We start from the raw sequence: 21,482 nt of genomic DNA on the forward strand, positions 1-21,482 counted from the left end.
ACTTGGGAGTGCTTGTGCATGAATCACAAAAGGTTGATTTGCAAGTGTAACAAGCTATCAAGAAGGCAAATGGAATGTTGGCCTTCATTGCTGGAGGGATTGAATTTAAGAGCAGGGAGGTTATGCTGCAGCTGTACAGGGTACTGGTGAGGCTCCATCTGGAGTTCTGGTCTCCTGACTTGAGGAAGGATATACTAGCTTTAGAGGTGACGCAGAGGAGGTTCACCGGGTTGATTCCAGAGATGTCCTCATAGTCTGACCCTTGTTAAGACTGAGGAGAGATTGAGTCGCCTGGGACTATACATGCTGGAATTCAGAAGGATGAGAGATCTTATAGAAACATAAAATTATGAAACATTTGAAAGATAAAGGGGAAAAAAAGTTGTTTCCACTGGTGTGTAAGACTAGAACTAAGGGACGTAGCCTAGCTCTAGTAAATTTAAAACAGAGATGAGGAGAAGTTACTTTTCCCAAAAAGTGGTGAATTTGTGGAATTCTCTGCCCAATGAGGCAGTGGAGGCTACCTCAGTAAATATATTTAATACAAGGTTGGATAGATTTTTGCATAGTAGAGGAATTAAGGGCTAAGGGGAAAAGGCAGGTAGATGGAGATGAGTCCATGGCAAGATCAGCCATGATCTTATTGAATGGCGGAGCAGGCTTGATGGGCCAGATGGCCTACTCGTGCTCCTATTTCTTAGGTTCTTAGGTAGAAACCACCACTGAAAAGTCAGCAGATGTTGTGAAAATTAACAACAGCAATGGGTTAGGTGCAAAACCAATCAGTGGACTAGTAAGATATAGATGGAAAGGTGACAAACTGAACTGCAAAGGTGACATGCAATAAGTGGGAAAGGCGCAAATTTTGTTTAATGAGTCAGAAAAGTGATAGGATAGTGACTAGGAACGATCAAGGAACAGAGGGATCTTGGAATGGATTTCCACATACCTTGAATGTAAATAGACTGAAATATACAAGGTACACAAATATACAAGGTATTTTCCTTTATTAGCTAAATCAGAAAAGATTAAGGTTATGTTAGAACAGGTAATAACACTTCTTGGGTCATAGCTGGACAGTTCTAGTCTGACATTTGAGGAAGGATGTGATTACACAAGAGATTTCTGGAGGAAACATAATAAAGTCAGGATTGAAGAATTTTAGTCACAGTTAGTAGTTTTACTTAGAACATAAGAGCCAAAGAGATGCAATCCTGGATAGGAAGGTTAATTTCCCTTGACAGAGGAGCTTGATATCAGAGGGCATCCCCAAGTCATTGGTAAAGGGATCAGAAACAGATAAGGAATACTGTTTTATAAACCTGAGGTGGTACGGTGGATTCTGAAGTTCACTACCTCAAGAAAGCCAGCTCAGACAGAAACATCAAGTGACTTTGGATATGACGCACATGTCCACCACAAAGCAAAAGACAGAAAACGATATTTGGACAGTTAACTCCTCAGCCATGATGAGCTGAAGGGTAAACTTCTATGATTCAGTTAGTGATCAATACATTGCACAACCAAGCTGACAAATAAATTAGTAAATATGTCTTTTTTCCATTCTTCTACCTGTTGTTAAAAGGTCAGCGTATATACACATGCTTGGTTTTGTCTGATAGAAACAGATAATCCTTTCTTACTGATAAAATAAATGCAGCCTTTTCACTTCTGCCAATATATTGCCAAGACTTCACAACTTTTGAAAGTTTTAAAATCCATTAGAATGATCTAAAAGACACTAAATGCATGACCTTCTATCAGGAAATGGTATCAATAGCAGAAGGTGATCACAAAGAATGCATGTTAACAGTAACAGTATCATAGCAAGGAAGGTAACAAACTAAATGTTGTCTAAATCACATTCAAGTCTATACTTCTTTTGCCAGTTTTTCTGCAACATCCACTAACAAGGAATACAAAGGGAATCCAGAAAACTTCCAAAAATAAAATTCCCAATCAGAATTCAATTAAAGTTTACTGTGTTTAATGACTATGCACTCTGGGTGAAATTGCAAATCGTAAGAATGTCAAGTTGAGTTAGAACATAGGGCAGTGCAGCATTATTACCCACAATCAACCTAACCCTTCCCACCTACAAAGCCCATACGAACACTAGTATTTCTTTCATCCATCTGCCCAAGAGTCTCTCTATATTAAAAAAAGTCAACCTCTGAAATCTTCCATCCGTTAATGGGCTAAACAAACAGCGTGTAATTAAATGGGTAATTGCGAAGTTATCCACTTTGGTAGGAAAAGCAGAAAGGGTAGCTGTACTTAAGTTAGGATAGACAGGGATGTGTGCATTCTTGTACTTACTCATTGAAGACAAACATGCAGGTATGAGCAAGCAATTGTGCTAAATACTATGTTGCCCCTTCACCAAAAGAATTTCACACATAGGAGTGAAGATTTCTTTCTACAAATCTACAAAACCTTGGCAACACCAAGCTTGAAGCACTGGATGGTTTTAGTTTCCAAAGCAATGGATCAAAGTTCAAAGTAAATTTATTATCAAAGTACGCATGTCGCCAAAACTATCCTGAGATTCATTTCCTTGTGGGTGTTCATAGTAGATACAAATAAATACAATGGAACCAATGAAAAACTACACAAAGACAGCCAAACAATCCAATGTGCAAAGGGGTCAAACTGTGTAATACGAAAACAATAAATAATATTGAGAACGCAAACAACAGGAATTCTGCAGATGCTGGAAATTCAAGCAACACACATCAAAGTTGCTGGTGAACGCAGCAGGCCAGGCAGCATCTCTAGGAAGAGGTACAGTCGACGTTTCACGCCGAGACCCTTCATCAGGTTCCTGACGAAGGGTCTCGGCCTGAAACGTCGACTGTACCTCTTCCTAGAGATGCTGCCTGGCCTGCTGAATAATATTGAGAACATGAGTTGTTGAGTCCTTCAAAGTGAGTCCATTGGTTGTGAAATCAGTTTAGTGTTCAGATGAGTGAAGTTATCCATGCTGCTTCAGGCTGAAGGATAATAACTCTTCTTGAACCTGGTGGTGTGGGACCCAAGGCTCCATAGTTATAGAAGTATAAAGGATATACTTATCATAGAAAGAATTTAGAGAAGATCCACAACACTGAATTGTAGGATGATCGTACAGTCAAAAGAGCCTATCAGACCTATAACCAGTGAACTTTCTGATGAGATCATATTTCATTCTTCTAAACTCCAAAGTTCTAATTAAACTTGATAGATTAGATGAAGAATGATTACTCCCCTGGCTTTTTCTTGGAAGGGGCAGGAGTGTAGGTGCAAGTAGAACAAGAAATCAGCCTCTGGATAGTGCGGTGAGTTTTGCAAATGAAGTACTAGAAATTCCTTCACTCAGGAATAGTGAACCTATTAAATTTTCTACCAGATATCTGGTCAGCCAAGTTCTGACCAGAAGGTGATGGCAAGGTTCAAAAGGATCAAACAGCCAACATCCAGTCCTATTTTCTGTTTCTTTTTCAAAAAGAAATTCAGCCTTCATAGTCTTCTTACCCACATAAAGTCAGAGACTGGACACAGGCCTATCAGCACCCATCATGTCCACAACAACCACCATTATATCCATCTATATGACTCCCATTTATCAGTACTTGGTCTGTAGTCTTCTATGCCTTGGCAAACTAGGTAGGTTAGAATCAGGATCAGGTTCATTACCACATGCATGTATCGTGAAATTTGAGCACACAACACAGAACGTACTTAACTAGCCAACACCTTTCCTGGTTTCAGCAATGAAAAGTGTCAGAAGTTGATTAGGCCACACCAGCGTTGTCAAACATACAAATTAGAAACAGACGCAGGTCACTCCAGTCTGCTTCGTCATTTAGTAAAATAGTGGTTCATTTGGCTGTAATCTGGTATTTCCATTTTCCCATGATAACCTCTCACTTCCTTACTTATCACAAAGCAATCTCAGCTTCAAAAATGATCCATTCCCATATCCCCAAGCAAGATTTCCAGAGACTGACCTCCACCAAAAGTAAGTTGTACCTCATTTCAAAGGATTGCAGAAAGAGTCAAGGCAAGGGAAAAAGATTCTGAGGGAGAGGATTAATTTACACTTGTATAGGTGGAATAGCCAGCACAACTTTGTTAAAAGGAGATTCTGACAATGTTGAGTTTACTGTCAAATGCACAGGTACATGCAATGAAAAAACTTACTCGCAGCAGCACTGGAGACACAACATTGAAGCGACAATCTGAGCAATATGACTGAATCTTTTTGTAGTAAAATACATTTTACATTGTTGATTTCAGTAAGGCCTTTGACATGATCCCACATAAGAAACTGTCCAAATCATCACCATTCATGGGATCCAATACAAATTGGATTCAAAATTAGCTTGAAAAAAAGGTGAAGGGTGATGGTAGAGGGCTGTTGACTGAAGCCCTGTGACCAATGGATCACTACTGAACTCTTATTGCTATAAATATTAACAATATGAATGGAGGAGATATGATTAGAAAATTGTATGGCAATGCACTTTGGTGATAAATGGGAGGAACTACACAATGAACGACAAGGACCTAGGAAGTATAGACTATCAGAGTAAATGTCCAACATTGCGTAATATGGCAGCACAAGTAGATGAGATGCCAAAGTCATAAGCAGTCTGTGTCATCTTTAGCTGAGGCACAGAATACAAGAGCAGGAAGTTTATGGCACAGCATAATAAAACAGTAGGCCACAACTGGAGTGAACTGTACAATTCCGATCACCACGCGATAGCAATGATACAATTGCACCGGAGGAGGATGCAGATGAAATACACCAGATATTGCCTAGGATGGAGCATTTTGGTTCTGAAGAGAAATTAGATTCATTGGGGTTGTTTTCCGAAAAGTAAAGGAGACTTGGTTTGTGGGGGGGGGGGTGAAGAGGGGTTGCAGTAGGGGGGCAAAATACACAAAATTCAGAGGGACGCACATAGGCCAGATGGCAAGAAACTCTCCCCCACCCCCCCACAGCAAAGGTGCAGTTGACTGGAAGACACAGATTTAGGATGAAAGTATTTTTTTCTCCCAAGAGGCTAGTTGGAATCCGGAATGCATTGCCTCACTGATGTGTAAGCAAGGACATCAAAATATTTTATGATCTAGACAAGAACAAGAACCTGAATCACCAAGGGAGAAAAAGTTACAATGCAAATGTGTCAGATAGGATAGGTACAGCTGGTTGGGATGAACACAATGAGCCACGGAGCCCATTTCTCTGCTGCTTGACCATCTTAAACAAATGATCCGCCATTTTAAAACTGATACCAACCAATTCCAGGTCCTTTCACAGGAGGAATCATCCTCTATGCATCCAACCTTTCAAGACACCCCTCAGGATTTTGCTTCCATTGCATCCTGTTCATTCTACTAAATTCCATCAGGTAATAGCCTAGCCTGTCCAAACTTTCCTCATACGTCAACGTGTCCATTCCAGCTATTAGTCTTGCAAATCTTCCCCAGATTGCTTCTACACAGAACACCCTTCCTTACAGTAAGACATTAATACTGTATATAGTGCTCTAGAATTGGTTTCACCAATGCCCTATTTAACCTTCCTATTTCTATATACAATTCCACTGCAATAAATAATAACATTGTTAGCATTCTTAATTTCTTGCTATAGTTGCTAGCTTTTGTGATTCATTCACTAAGGGACACCTCGTTCCTTTTGCAATCAGTACCTAGATTTTTTTTAATTTCTTGTCTAATGGGCAATTCACATTTTCCCACAATATACTCCATTTGCCATTTCTGCCCATTTACAAAATCTACACAAAATCCTCTGTAGTGTCAATATCCTCTCTATTACTTACTTTTTGACCTACCTTTGTGTCATCTGCAAATCTAGCAACTGTATCTTCGGTGCATTAATCCACGTCATTAAACAAATTGTAAAAACTTGAGATCCCGACACTGATCCTGTGACTTGCTATACTTTGCCTATCAAACAAGCTCATCTAATCCATTTCCTGTTAGCCAGCTAATTTTCTATCTACATCATTGTTGCTGTCTACATCATAAGCTTATACTCTTTTCAATAACTTTTGATGCAACCTCATCAAATGCCATCTAGCAATCTTAGTACACCTACAGGCTCATTTTTTATTTCTTTAATATAACATCTTAAGTATATTTTCTAACATGTTCCCTCTGAGGCTATTAACCTAACTGGCTTTTAGTTCCTCATCTCCACCACATCTGTTCCTAGGATGAGGTTTTCCTTTCCTGAATATCAGAGATGTTCCCCTTCTTCAAAGAATGGGGTTTCCTTTCCCCCACCATCGATGCTGCCCTCAATCACATCTCCATTTCCCAGATATCCACCTTCATCCCCATCTTCATGCTACCTTAGCAGGGATAAAGTTCCTCACATCTTCACCTACCACCTCATGAGTCTCCACATCCAACACATCACTCTCCACAATTTCTGCCACCTTCAGCAGGATTCTACCACCAAACACATCTTTACCTCCACCATCCTCCCCCATTCTGCTTCTGCAGGGATCATCCCTTCCGTGATTCTCTTGTCCATTCATTCCTACCCACTGGCACTTATCCTGTAAGTGGAAGAGTAACACCTGCCTATTCAAATCTTCCCTCACCTCCATTCAGGGCCCAAGTCCTCCTCCTCTACATTGGTGAGACCCAATATAAATGGAGGGGGGTGGCAGGGCTGGCTTTGCTGAGCACCTTTGTTCCAGCTGCAAGGAGGATTTCCCAGTGCCAACCATTTTAATTCCAGTCCCCATTCCCATATACATCCGTCCACAGCCTCCTCTACTGCAACAATGAGGCCATCCTCAGGTTGGAAGAGCAATACCTCATACTCCGTCTGGGTAGCCTCCTCCCTGAAGCTATGAACACTAGTTTCTCTAGCTTCCAGTAATTTTCCTCCTCCCCTTTCCTCTTCTTCCATTCCCCACTCTGGCTCCCCTCTTACCTCTTCTCTTGTCCTTACCCCTGGTGTCCCTCCTCCTTACTTTTCTCCCATGATCCACTCTTTCTTTCTTTCTGATACCTTCTTCTTCAGCCCTTTATCACCCATCACCTTCCAGCTTCTTATCTCATCATTGCCCCCTCCCTCACCCACCTGGCTTCACCCATCACCTTTGAGTTGGTACTCCTTCCCTCTTGTCCACACCCCCAACTTCTTATTCTGATTTTTGCTTACTTCCATAGATGCTGCCTGACTTGATGAGTTCATCCAGCATTCTGTATGTGTTACTTTGAATGCTCAGCATCTGCAGAATAACTTGTGTTTATGGCTTTTAGTTTCCTACCTTCTACCTCTCTCCCTTTTTAAAAGTCACATTTGCTCTTTTCCAATTTAATAGAATCTTCTCAATATGAAAGGAAGTTTGAAAAACTCAACCTAACCAATCATTATCTCAAACAAAAAAATTAAAATGCTTTTAAGAACTCAGCTGGGATCCACCTAGTGAAAATTAAAAGTCAACATTCTACCTCAATGTCTCTAAAAGTTGGACAAGTTTGGAAAAGAGATCAAGGCTCATCAAATTGCAACCTCATTTTGTATTCTTATCTACACTCAAATAAGATTTAGCACCTCAAAAGTTGTGGACTTGTCAAGTTCTTATGAAAGTTGCTAATCAAAAATAATGACCATTGCTCTGTCCATGCTATCTCATAAGCTAAAGTCTTATACCATTTTCACGTTTAATTTTCATTTGTTGACATTTTTCTGCTCCAATTATTGCATCAACCATCTCATTTAGAACCATAGGATGAAATCTAACAAGACCTAGAGACTTGTTGGCTGTGCGAGGTGACAACATTGCCTATTATCACTTGTCTGATGATTTTAATCCATCACTTCCATACCTACCCCTTGATTCGTTTCCAATTTACAGCTATTCCTGGATGTTATTTCTTTCCCCTAAACATGTGAGAACTGAATATGTTTAGTATTCATGGATCATGATAAAGCAACCTGAAAGCTGTGAATGAAACCAAATACTGGTATTGATTGGAAGTCAAAATCCCAGAAAGAACAAGGCAGAGACTGTCTAAAACCACTGTTGAAATTAGAATTTTGTCACTTCCCAAACCCATGACCTTTACCATTTAAAGAGCAGTGGACAGCAGGCAGAGCACAATATTTCCCTCCAGGCCATACTCTGTCCTAACTTGCAAATGGTTTGCCATTCTTCATCACTGTTCTTTCAACATTCTGTAAACCTTTATCCAATTGTAATGTAGATACAGTGAAGGTACAAAGGCTACAATAGGTTAAGCTATCAGTTTGACATGACTTTGTCAAAACCAATTAAGGATGTGCATTAACTGCTGCCCTTACTGTGGACATTCACCTGATATAAATGGATAAACCACCTCCTAAATCAGTGTTGCTAGTGGCACCTCACATCCATGCAAAATTGTCTACTAATAATTTCAAAAACACTTACAATAGCTACAAAACTGCACCAGAGTCAACCCTGAGAGAATTTTAATCCCAACTCAAAAGTAAACTTAATGCAGTCGTGCACTGTCTCCATGGCCTCTTACAAAATGTCAAATTAGTGCAAAATTACAGAGTTACATACCCCAATCCAATTCTTAGAGTTTAAAATAAGGGTCAAATTAATCTTGTTGGAAACTTTTAAAGATCGCAAAGAAATCTCCTATTGGGTTGGACAAATTAAAACCTCTCAAATGTAGAACGTGTTAAGTATAAATACGGCTGAAGAGCAACAAGAACCTCAAGTCTACAGTGCATTTCAATTGAATTTTAGAAGAAATAGCTCCAGAAGCAAAGAACTGGAGCTTATGAATCTTTATCAATTTCATTCCCTCCAATACATAAAATGGCTGAATCTAAATTCAACCTCACTACTTTATCCACAACCCATATACACACTGAAAATTCCTAAACTATGTAATATTTTAAGAAAGAGCATACAAAGTGACAATCAAGCCACAGGTATACCCCAGTGTTCATTCCTAGCTACCAACAGTTAAGCAGATTTTTACCCAAATAATATGCAGAATTGTAAGTGTATTTAACTGTACAATTTACAAATGATAAACTTAATTTAGTAACTTTTGTGTATCTGGCATCTAAAATGGGTTGATTACCCCAGCAGCATAACAAAATAAACTGGGGACCAAATGAGTAAGTGCATTACTCATTTGCATTTGACATAAATGAAACCAAGAGTAGCTAACCTTAATCTCTTGAAAAAGATTAATTGTAATCAGCTTCTGTAGAATCACCAAAACACAACAGAATGTTCAATTACAGTGATTCATTTTTTTTTACTGATTTCAAGTAAGTTCCAGTTGCTCCAAAATACTATCTGGAACCACTCCCTCGTTACCTGACAAACAAGATAGCAATTGAACCCTAAACACGTAGATCAAGGAAAGCAACTTTTCAAAAAAAAATACAAGACTAGGAAATCGTTATCTAGGTGGGAGAAACAGGAACTCTGGGAGATTTTTTTTTAAATTTGCTCAACCTTGCCCCAGAAGTATTTGGGGGAAACCAAGAGTAGAATGCATCCATGGAACAGGCCCCCCTGTTAGTCTAGTGGCCAGTGCTTGCGAAGCAGAGTCGTCAGCCCGCCAGTGTGCGGTAAAGAGCCTATACAACAGACAGCCAGCCATGCAGGGGCAAAAACAGCAAAGTTTGAAGCCAACGCTCACCTTCCCTACTCAGCCGCATGACCTCACGGTTTTTCCCGCACTCCTTAAAAGTTTCTTCCAATTCGGTGCCTGTGTAACAATTGGATACATCAGTCAGTCAGTCACATAGTTACTACACTTGCCTGGCTGCCTGCGCCAAGTAGACGCACAAACATTCCCAGCCCCGCTCAGCACACGCAGTAAAAAGTGTTTTTTCGGGTTAAACAGCGCTTTGGACTCACCGTCGGCCCCTTGATGTTTAGCGGCATCGATCCAGTGGGTCCAAGGCTGTCCCACCAACGCCTCGGGACTAGGTAGTCTCCGCTCCACAGTCGCCATTGCTGATCCTTCTTGCTGCCCGGCCGCTCTTCGGGCCGCGCTGACGTCATCCTCGGCCGTTTCCGCCATCTTTTCGCTACATTGTGCGCGGAGTTCCCTTTCCTTTAAGGAGGAGGCGGAGGCGATGTTGCTCTGCTACTGCCGGGGTTCGGCAACATTGTGGCAAGTCCCCTATCCTGCCGCAGCTCTGAATTTCTTCCACAATAGCAATATGCTATACTTAAACAAACTCATAGGTAAATATGCTCCCTGAAATGGCGTTACAAATCCAATTAATGACTTTGAAAATTGACTTGAGAGTTCTCAAGAAAATTGAGTGGCCAGAAAGATTGTCCCTTGTCATCTCTCTCTGCAGATGTAGCCTAACATGAAAGTGTTTTTTTTTATTTCAAATTTTCTAATGCACAATATTTTTGGATTTTGTTAAATGAAGTGGCTATTACGCTGGTTTAGACACGATAGGCCGAAAGACTTCCTTCAATAAGTTAGCTGGACTTCACTCTGATAGATGTCCGCTTCTGTTAACTGATTTACAAATCTCCAGGTTAAGTTTGGGGTTACAACGACCTTTTAGACATATTTAATTTGTTCCTGTTTTACACTTATGTCTTTAAAGTAAATGGATAATAATTTCTGAATGCACACCCCGTCTAAAAGCTATTGATATTGAAGTCCCGCAATTTAAAAGTTGGCTGTATGCCTTCTAGTGAGTTTAGATGGCCGAAAACCATTTTCTCTCCTGGTCGGTTTAGATGCCCAGCGGTTTTCGAGATGAGGCAGGTGGCTGCATATTTTGCACAAATCTAACAGTGCCGCACTTCCTTAAACCCGAACGTCAGTCTCCAGGCTCCTACGCTATGCACGCGCGTCACGGCTGGAGCTCTCGACCAGGGACGTTCCTAACTATACCATCAGCAAAACAAACAGCTGGAGGGATTGAAACTTGCAGGAAGTAGAAGAGTTTGCAATTATTAACCAAACCTATATTTAATCATTTGTAATGCAATCTGTCACCTAAAGTTCAGTCAAAATAGATCATTCTTAGTAAAACCATGATTTAGAAAATTTATTGTTCCTTATGTTATTTTTTTATGATCAGGGTGCTGCTAGGAAGGCCAGAATTGATTGTCGTTTCCTAAAAGAAGGTGGCCAATGAAGGTAGTGGTACAGTGTAATAGGAATTCCAGGGTTTGCATCCTGTGACAGTGAATCACTGACATCTAAGGTTGATTTGATTCCCATTTGACGGTGTCCATTAATGGACAAAACATAAATCTGCTATGAATAGGTAATCAATTTTAGCTTATTTCTGTCGGGCTCATTTATTTCTTTTCGTACTGATAATATATTGATCAGGATTAGTCTGAGTTATGAACTGCTCAAATATATCCTCAAACAAGTTCCTGCACTGGAAAAAAATGTACCACAAGCAGAAATTAAATAGTTATTTTAATGTTATTTTATGCTGTTTATATTCACTTTAATAAGACCATAAGATATAGGAACAGGATTAGGCTATTTGGCCCATTGAGTCTGCTCCACCATTTTATCATGACTAATTCATTTCTCCTCTCAGTCCCAATCCCCTGCCTTCCCCCTCCTCCATCCCTTCATCAGAATCAAAATCAGAATCAGATTTAATATCACTGGCGTATGTCGTGAAATTGATTAACTTTATGGCAGTAGTACAATGAAATATGTGATAAATAAATATAGAGAAAAAACTGAGTTATGTTAAGAATATATATGTCTATTAAATACTTAATTTAAAATAAGTAGTGTAAAATAACAGAAATAAAAAGTAGTGAGGTGGTGTTCCTGGGTTCAATGCCCATTGAGGAATCGGATGGTGAAGGGGAAGAAGATGTTCCTGAATCACTGCGTGTATGCCTTTAGGCTTCTGTACCTCCTTCCTGATGGTAACATTGTGAAGGGAGCATGTCGTGGGTGGTGGGGATCCTTAATGATGGATGGTGCCTTCCTAAGGCACTGCTCCTTGAAGGCGTCTTGGATGCTACAGATGCCCTGGCCAATGGGGAAAAAGAAAAAGAAAAGAAAAAGATTCTTTTTCCATTCCGACTGGGAAGTACTTTCAACTTCCCTAGTGATGCCACATCACTCCAAAACATATAATCTGCCTATTGCCTGCAGCCAGGGTATATCTATTGTGCTGCAACAAGTATTACTGAAATGACCGCACATTCCCCATCCCTGACCCCAATGACACTGAGCAACAGCTTGCATGGGACAAGAACACTGAGTGTTTTATTTTCACCCTAACTCTGAAGTACTTTATAGCCACTTTCTCTTTAAAAAATTTCAGAGTTTAAAGTAAATGTATTATCAAAGTACATGTATGACACTATAAACAACCCTGAGATTCATTTTCTTGTGGGCATTCACAGTAAGTGCAAAGAAACACAATCGAATCCATGAAAAATTGCACACAAGATAGACAGGCAACCAATATGCAAAAGACAACCATGCAAATAAAAAAGAAAAAAAATAATAAATAAGTAATGAATATTGAGAGCATGAAATGAAGAGTCCTTGAAAGTGAGGTTGTGAGAATAGTTAAGTGTTGGGGTGACTAAAGTTTTCCCTTCTGATTCAAGAAACTGATGGTTGAGAGGAAATATATGTTTCTAAACCTAGTGGCATGGGTCCTGAGGCAGAAGAGAGAAGAGAGCATGGCCTGGATAGTGGGGGTTCTTGATGATGGATGTTGGTTTCCTGCAACAGTGCTCCATGCAGGTGTGTTCAATGGTGGGGAGGGCTTTAATCGTGATGGACTGGGCTGTATCCACTACTTTTTGCAGGCTTTTCTGCTCAAGGGCATTAATATTTCTATACCAGACTGTGATACAACTGGTCAAAATACTCTCCATTGAACATCTATAGAAGTTTGTCAAAATTTTAGATGACATGCTGAATCTATGTAAAGTTCTAAGAAAGTAAAGTTGCTGCCATGCTTTCTTTGTAATTGCATTTACAAAGTAATTTACAATTTGTGTTGGCCCAGGGCAGATACTCTGAAATGATAATGCCGAGGAATTTAACGTTGTTGATCCTATCCACCTCTGATCTCTGACGAGGACTGGCTCATGGACCTACAGTTCCACCTCCTGCAGTCAATCATCAGCTCCTTGGTCTTGCTGTCATTGAGTGAGAGGTTGTTGTTGTGGCACCACTCAGCCAGATTTTCAATCTCCCTCCTTTATTTCGATTCATCACCACCTTTGATTCAGCCAACGACAGTGGTGTCATCAGCAAACTTAAATGTGGTATTGGAGCTGTGCTTAGCCTCACATTCATGAGTATAAAGTGAGTAGAGCAAGATGCTAAGCACACAGCCTTGATGAGCACCTGTCCTGATGGGGATTGTGGAGATATTGTTGCCAATCCAAACTGATGGGGTACTGCAAGTGAGGAAATTGAGATTCCAGTTGCACAGGAGCTATTGAGGCCTAGGCCTTGGAGCCTACTGATTAGCTTTGAGGAGATGAAATTGAATGCCGAGTGGTAGTCAATGAAGAGCATCCTGATGTATGCATCTTCGCTGTCCTGATGTTCCCAGGCTGAATAAAAAGCCAATGAAATCGCATCTGCTGTTGACCTGTTGTGATGGGAAGCAAATTGGTGTCGTTCAATCTCACTGCTCAGGCAAGAGTTGATATGTTTCATCACCAACCTCTCAAAGCACTTCATCACGGTGGATGTAAGTGCTACTGGATGATAGTCATTGCAGCAGGTTACCACGTTCTTCTTGGGCATTGGTATAATTGAAGCCTGTTTGAAGCAGATGGGTAACTTAGACTCTCAAAGCAAAAGGTTAAGGATATCAGTGAAAAGCAGTTGAATAGTACAGGTCTTTCTTCAGTACTCGGCCAGGCACCCTGTCTGGGCCGGATGCCTGCCGTGGGTTTACGCTCCTGAAGGATACTTTGACAGAGACTGACATCACATGGTTATCGGGGGCTGTGGGAGTTCATGAGGGTGCCTCCGTGGTTTGATGGTCAAAGCGAGCATAAAAGGCATTGAGCTTGTCTGTTGTCATTTATGTTGCTTGGTTTCACTTTGCAGGAGGTGATAGCATTCAAGCCCTGCCACAGCAGTTGAGCATCCTTCAGAGATTCAAATTTGGACCGGAATTGTCATTAAGCATATGAGATGGTTTTCCGGAGATTGTACCTGGACCTCCTGTATTTTACTTTCTTCTCACCACACATTTCTCCTTCTGCCAACACACATCATTATTGTGATTCACTGTGTGTTGTTCTCACTAGTGAGCAGTGCATTTATAATTGGTGAAACCCTTCTTTATGAACAGGTAATATTCAATGGTAGTCTTCAAATGTGTAATTGCTTGGATATGAATTTGTCTAAGTAGTCACGCACTTTTCTCCCAAAGCTAACAAAATAAAGTGGGAGAAGCAAAAGAAGAGAGTAGAATTACAGAATATGCATATCGATTGTTTTGGTGGTTTAAAGAAAAAGAGGTCAAGGATGAAAACTCCTCCAGAAGTTAGAGAATAATATTCCTCTTCATTCCTTCTCATTTTCCTTTTTCCTCTCCTCCTCCTCATCATTTCCTCTCACATACACTTTCACTCTCCCAAGCCTTATTCCTTTCTTTCTCACATTTATGTATTTCTTCCTTTCTTCTAACTCACCACTGATTTCTTCTCTTCTTTCTTCCTGCTAACTCACTTGTCAGCACCATCTTCTAATGTTCATCTCCCATTCTCCTTTATTTTCCATCTGCCCTTGTTGTATTTTAATTGTCCAAATGATCACAGGAACTAGGTTAGGCAACATGGCCTTAATATTTGAAATCAATCAGAATCAAAAACAGTTCTAATATCACCGGCACATGTCATGAAATTTGTTGTCTTTGCGGGAGCAGTGCAATGCAATACATAATAACAGAAAAAAAACGTGAATTACAGTAAGTGTTTGTGTATATATATAAAAAATTAAATAAGTAGTGCAAAAATAGAAAGTCATGAGGGTGAGGCAGTGTTCATGGGTTCAATGGCCATTCAGAAATCAGATGGCAGAGGGAAAGAAGCTGTTTCTGAATCATTGAGTGTGTGCCTTCAATATGTCTCAATGTGTCTTCAGCCCATGTTGTTTCACATTTTCACCCCACTGCAGAAGAAATCCATGCTTACTTTAGACCACGGGTTCCAAACCTGGGGTCCATGGAGCCCACGGTTAATGGTAAGGCTCCATGGCAAAAAAAAGTTAGGGAACTCCTGCTTTAGACTTTATGTCTGTATATCAAAATTGCTTGCAGATGGATGTCAGCATTCTGCTTCAAAATGTAAAATCTGTTTGTTGTCTTCATGACTTCCTTTAACATTAAAAGTAACTGATACAGCTGTGATCCTTGCATGGTAAAATGTTAGCCTATATTTATAAAGCACCCAATGGAATTAATATTCCAATTTTCCACTTCTATATGCTTCATTGCAAACCCTGGTTCTAAGTGTTCAGTGTTACAAGTTACGTTAGCAGACAGTTAAGGTAACTTTAAATTTAAAACACTTCTGTATGATCTCACACAGACACCTAAATCATCCCATCAGGCCAATTTTCTATCCACTTCAAATCAATTTTAAAAAATGACATTCGAAGTTAATAAATTTTATCAAATAAATGGGCTCAATTCTGATAAATGCAAGTCTCCATGAAATTGTTCAGAATTTACACCATTCAGAAACCCTGGATGAACAATGAAATTCCGGAATTTGCTGAGAGTCAGATTAGAGGCGTTCAAGTCTGGAAATCAAGAATGCTACAAGAGGTGCAGGTGTGATCTCAGGAACACCATCTCACAGGCAAAGTGGAGATTCCGGACTATACTGGAATCAACAAGAGATGCTCGACAGCTGAAGCAGGACTTGAATGCCATAACCTCCTACACAGTTAAATCTTGCCACATAGGGGACAGCAGAGCTTTACTTCCAGTTGAGCTCAATGTCTTCTATGCTCAGTTAGACCGCCAGAGCAGGCCCCCATGTCTCCCAATGATCCTTTGGTCTCAGTATCTGCAGATGGCATGTGGGCTGCCTTCAACAGAGTGAATCCAAGGAAAGCATCCCATCTGGAGGGAGTACCTGGCCAAGTACTGAAGACCTGTGCTGACCAACTGGCTGGTGTATTTATAGATAGTTTCAGCCTCTTGCTTTGGCAGTGTGTGGTACCCACCTACTTCAATCACACGTCAATCATACCAGTGCCCAAGAAGAGCATGGTAACCTGTCTAAATTACTATCAGCCAGTGGCACTTACATTTGCAGTGATGAAGTGCTTTGAGAGGCTGGTGTTGAACCATATCAGCTCCTGTCTGAGTGGCGACTTGAATCCATTCCGATTTGTGTACCGAAGCAACAGGTCCACAGCAGATGCTATCTCGTTGGCTCTTCGCACAGCCCTGGAAAATCTGGACAGCAAAGATGCATACATCAAGATTCTCTTTATCGATTCCAGCTCAGCATTTAATATCATCATCCCCTCAAAACTAATCAGTAAACTCCCAGTGCAATTGGATCCTGGATTTCCTCACTTGTAGGCCCCAGTCAGTTCAGATTGGCAAAAACATCTCCTCCACAGTCTCTATCAGCACAGGAATGTGTGCTTAGCCCCCTGCTCTACTTGCTATACACCTGTGGCTGTGTGGCGAAGTACAGCTCCAATACCATACACAAGTTTGCTGATGATGTTGTGGGCTGTATCAAAGGTGGTGATGAATCTGCACGCAGGAAGGAGATTGAAAATTTGGCTGTGTGGTGCAATAACAACAGCCTCTCTCTCAATGTCAATAAGATCAAGGAACTGATTGTAGACTTCAGGAGAGGGAAAACGGAGGTCCATGAGCCAGTAATCTTCAGAGGATCAGAGGTGGAGAGGGTCAGTAACTTTAAATTCCTGGGTGTCACGATCTCAAAGGATTTGTCCAGGACCCGTCATATAAATATAATTGTGAACAAAGCATGACAATGCCACTACTTCCTCAGGAGCCTGTGCAGATTTGGCATGTCATCAAAAAACTTGGCAAACTTCTACAGATGTGTGGTGGAACGTGTGCTTACTGGCTGCATTATGGCCTGGTATGAAATCAGCAATAACTTTGAGTGGAAATCCTACAAAAAGTAGTGGTGGAGTGAACTCAAGCAACACACATAAAGGTTGCTGGTGAACGCAGCAGGCCAGGCAGCATCTGTAGTGTCCTGACAAAGGGTCTTGGCCTGAAACGTCGACTGCACCTCTTCCTAGAGATGCTGCCTGGCCTGCTGCGTTCACCAGCAACTTTTATGTGTGTTGCTTGAACTTCCAACATCTGCAGAATTCCTGTTGTTTTTGGTGGAGTGAACTCGGCCTTTTCTCCTTGGAGCAACAGAGGATGAGAGGTGACCTGATAGAGGTGTATAAGATGATGAGAGGCATTGATCATGTGGATAGTCAGAGGCTTTTTCCCAGGGCTGAAATGGTTGCCACTAGAGGACACAGGTTTAAGATGCTTTGGAGTAGGTACAGAGGAGATGTCAGGGGTACGTTTTTTCGCAGAGAGTGGTGAGTGTGTGGAATGGGCTGCCGGCAACGGTGGTGGAGGCAGATACGATAGGATCTTTTAAGAGACTTTTAGATAGGTACATGGAGCTTAGAAAAATAGAGGACTATAGGTAAGCCTAGTAATTTCTAAGGTAGGGACATGTTCGGCACAACTTTGTGGGCCAAAGGACCTGTTTTCTATGTTTCTATGTAAAACCCTCCCAACCATTGAGCACATCTACATGAAATGTTGCCATAGCATCCATCATCAAAGATCCTCACCACTTAGGCCATGCTCTTTTCTTGCTGCTGGCATTAGGTAAAATGTACAGGTGCCTCAGGATTCGCACCACCAGATTCAAGAACAGTTACTACCCCTCAACCATCGGGCTCTTGAACAAAAAGGGATTGCTGCACTTATTCTGCTTCTGGTGTTCCTAAACTTACGATCTCACTTTAAGCATCAAAGTTGCTGGTGAACGCAGCAGGCCAGGCAGCAACTGTGGGAAGAGGTGCAGTCGATGTTTCAGGCCGAGACTCTTCGTCAGGACTTCGTTAGTCCTGACGAAGGGTCTCGGCCTGAAACGTCGACTGCACCTCTTCCTACAGATGCTGCCTGGCCTGCTGCGTTCACCAGCAACTTTGATGTGTGTTGCTTGAATTTCCAGCATCTGCAGAACTCCTGTTGTTGATCTCACTTTAAGTACTCTTTATCTTGTTACTTCATGCTTGTTATTTATTGCTATTTATTTATATTTGAAATTGCACAGTTTGTTGTCTATTGATCCTGTTTGGAGTTACTGTTCTACAAATTTGCTAAGTTTGCCCACAGAAAAAGAATCTCAGGGTGGTGTGCAGTGATGTATATGTACTCTGACAATAAATTTTATTTTGAACATTGAACTTCGTAGCAACATTTAGCCAGGTCAAATATGCTGGTCACTTACTACTTGGAATTTGCAAGTCTAGGTGAGGGAACGAGAGATCTTGGAGTACAATGTACTCTTCTTGAAAAGTAATTCTAGGCATTAAAGCAAATCAGGGACAACAATTTATTTCAAGAGAGATAAGATTGAAAAAATAATGGTTACTATGTACTGACCTTGACTAGGTCGAAGCTGGTATAATTCACATTGTTCTTTATCATCATGTTGTGAAAGGAATGGAGAGAATTAAGAGAAGATTAACAAGGATGATATCAGAAATACAATGATATGCATGTGAGGAAAGAATGAAAAGAGATTTTTCTCTTGAGAAAATAAGGTTGAAAATTTACCTCACAGTGATTTTCAAACAGCGAAAGGTTTTGACAGAGTGGATTCAATGGAAGTGTCTTCCCTTTGTGGGGAAGAACATAACCAAATGCCACCAATATAAATATGATCGACATGAAATTTAGAAGACGTTCCTTAACCCAGTAGTTGATAAGGATTTGGAGCAGATGAGAGTGGTTGAGCAAGTAGTATTGGTGTACTTAAGAACATGTAAAACAGATACAAAAGTAGGATTACATGGATTCATTTAGATGAGGAATGATTTAAAAAAAAAGATACTTGACATGGACAAATTGGACTGAAGGACATGTCCAAATCCTATATTTGATTTAATTTATGAGCTTCTAGCAAAGTAAGCAACTTGTTTTGTTTACAACTTCTTGGTGGTCGTTTTGCTCCTTCCCTGTGCAGATGATTCCCCAACAATCTCTCAACATCTTTCACAATTTCACATCCTACTCCGTCCTTCCAACACCCATATATTTTGCTGTAGTTTTTGCACCCTGCAGTTAACGCTGGGTAGATCATTTTTCCTTAGAGTGTGTTTTCTGTTCATTGCTACCCCACCGCACCAACCTGCACCCCCCCCCCGCCCCCGGCTCTGCATCGTTGTAGCATCTGTAGCTTCTGACTTTTGATACAGCATTTCCTTCAAATCACATGATTTTACCACATAAATTATTTTCACATGAAACCATTCCTCCTGGCTTTTGATATATAATTATCAAGATTCATATCCTCACTATAAAATGCATTGGAGACAGTGATATGTGCAAAAAAGACACAGTAATCTTCTTTAACATACTTCATCAAGAAAACAGAAGAGGCCTTTGATATTGATCTCAAGTTTATAGAATGGGAATTAAACAACCAATCTTTGAATTCATAGAAATGAGTACTGATGCCAGCCAACTCTCAAGCTACCATATGAGGAACAATTAAACAGGTGAGTCTTGGAGAAGACCCCGTAACCATTGAATCACTCCCTTATGTAAAAACAGCAAGTATAATTTAGATTGTGATTGAAGTTTGGTAAAATGAGTTCATATTTCAGTCAATAATTTCAAGATCATAGAGGCTGTCTATTGCTCAATCTCTTGATTTATTCTAGGCGTTGAAGGGACTCCTTGGTTATCTTATTGTGAAATTATCTTCCTCGTGCAAAAGATATTCATCATGAACACAAGATACTCTGCAGATGCTGGGGTCAAAGCAACACTCACAACAAGCTGGAGGAACTCAGCAGGTTGGGCAGCATCTGTGGAAGAGATCGGTCGACGTTTTGGGCCAGAACCCTTCATCAGGACTGAAGAGGGAAGGGGCAGAGGCCCTATAAAGAAGTGGGGGGAGGGTGGGAAGGAGAAGGCTAGTAGGTTCCAGGTGAAAAACCAGTAAGTGGAAAGATAAAGGGGGGGGAGGGGAAACAGGGAGGGGATGGGCAGGGAAGGTGAAGAAGAAATAGGGAAAAGCACAATGAGTTACATATGTGGAAATAAGTTTTTTTGTGTATAAGTTTCCTTTAGGGGCAAAGCAACCACTGAGCAATTTTATTCAGAGATTATTTTTTAAATTGTCTTTGTATGTTTGAGAACACAGTACATTTATACAAACAGATACTTTGTGTTTTATTGTATCATGTGATATATATATGACTAGTGTGTGGTCTTGGAATTCCATGAATTACACTAGCAAGTGGTCTTGCAAATGTAACATTAAGGGAACGATAAGAAACTGCGTTGCACTACCTAGCATCATGCAACAGTGTAACTTGAATCCTGAACAACCCCCCATTCTTTAACATGTAATTTTATTCTTTCCAAATTGATGGGGAGAATGTTACTAATTGGAATACACTATATGAATTTGTAATAATTTAAATTAAATCTGAAAGCTGGAGATGATTATATCTGCAGATGGTGATTATATCTTGTCAGATCTTGAACTAGATTCATTTGAAGATGTCTGCAGAGATCTAGCAATGAAAAAGTGAAACTTTGCATTGGAAAAGAAAATGGGTGTCATTTAAACATAATTTTTTTAAATACAAACGTTGGAAATCTAAAATAAAAGCAGAAGTACATTTGGTCTCTTTGTTACAGTGTTGGAGGGCACAGATTGATAGGTCAGGATGGAAAATGGGGGAAAACACACAAAACTGATAAGTGTCAGGCCACACAAGTGGAAGAATTGGGATATAACCATTGCAGCACTGACAACAGACATGTGAAATAGCAATGGGAAAAGATGTAACATGAATCTAAACCAAGCAGGTCTCTCTTCCACTAGACTCGAATGCGAGAGTCTTAGTTCAGCAAGAATGCTCCTGTTACTCCTTATCCATTTGAGATCACGTCCATCGATCCACATGCCCGTAGGGAAACAGTTACAATGGAGCACGGATAGTGAAGCAAGGGGAGAAATATGGCCAATTCATTGAAACATGGTTTCCTATGTCCTCGTCAACTGCAAAACAACAGAGAGTTTTACTGTATTTAGCCTGTACTGAGCATGTGCTTTACAGAATCAGAATCAGGTTTAATATCACCAGGAGATGTCATAAAATCTGTTAACTTTACAGCAGCAGTACATCTATCTATACATAACTAAAATTCTCATTCTGTTTATCTGTTTGTGCCCTCAAATTAGCCC

General features: G+C 40.5%; 1 protein-coding gene and 1 long non-coding RNA gene across 2 annotated transcripts in view; one reads left to right on the top strand and one right to left on the bottom strand.

Annotated features, from left to right (window-relative positions):
* Nucleotides 1-10,071, bottom strand: part of LOC134356812 (ataxin-7) — a 145,132-nt gene extending 135,061 nt beyond the window's left edge. Inside the window, exons 1-2 of the mRNA XM_063067970.1 lie at nucleotides 9,906-10,071; nucleotides 9,685-9,753 (exon numbers count right to left, since the gene is read on the bottom strand). Coding sequence (XP_062924040.1) covers nucleotides 9,685-9,753; nucleotides 9,906-10,071 — 235 coding nt within the window. The remainder of the gene's footprint in view (nucleotides 1-9,684; nucleotides 9,754-9,905) is intronic.
* A 34-nt stretch (nucleotides 10,072-10,105) lies between these two features.
* LOC134357090 (uncharacterized) lies at nucleotides 10,106-20,165 on the top strand. The gene is made up of 3 exons (XR_010020502.1): nucleotides 10,106-10,238; nucleotides 19,723-19,779; nucleotides 19,945-20,165. It is a non-coding gene; the product is annotated as an uncharacterized LOC134357090 (long non-coding RNA).
* Nucleotides 20,166-21,482: the final 1,317 nt, after the last annotated feature.

This window comes from Mobula hypostoma, chromosome 15, assembly GCF_963921235.1.
Source record: "Mobula hypostoma chromosome 15, sMobHyp1.1, whole genome shotgun sequence".
Classification (NCBI taxonomy): domain Eukaryota; kingdom Metazoa; phylum Chordata; class Chondrichthyes; order Myliobatiformes; family Myliobatidae; genus Mobula; species Mobula hypostoma.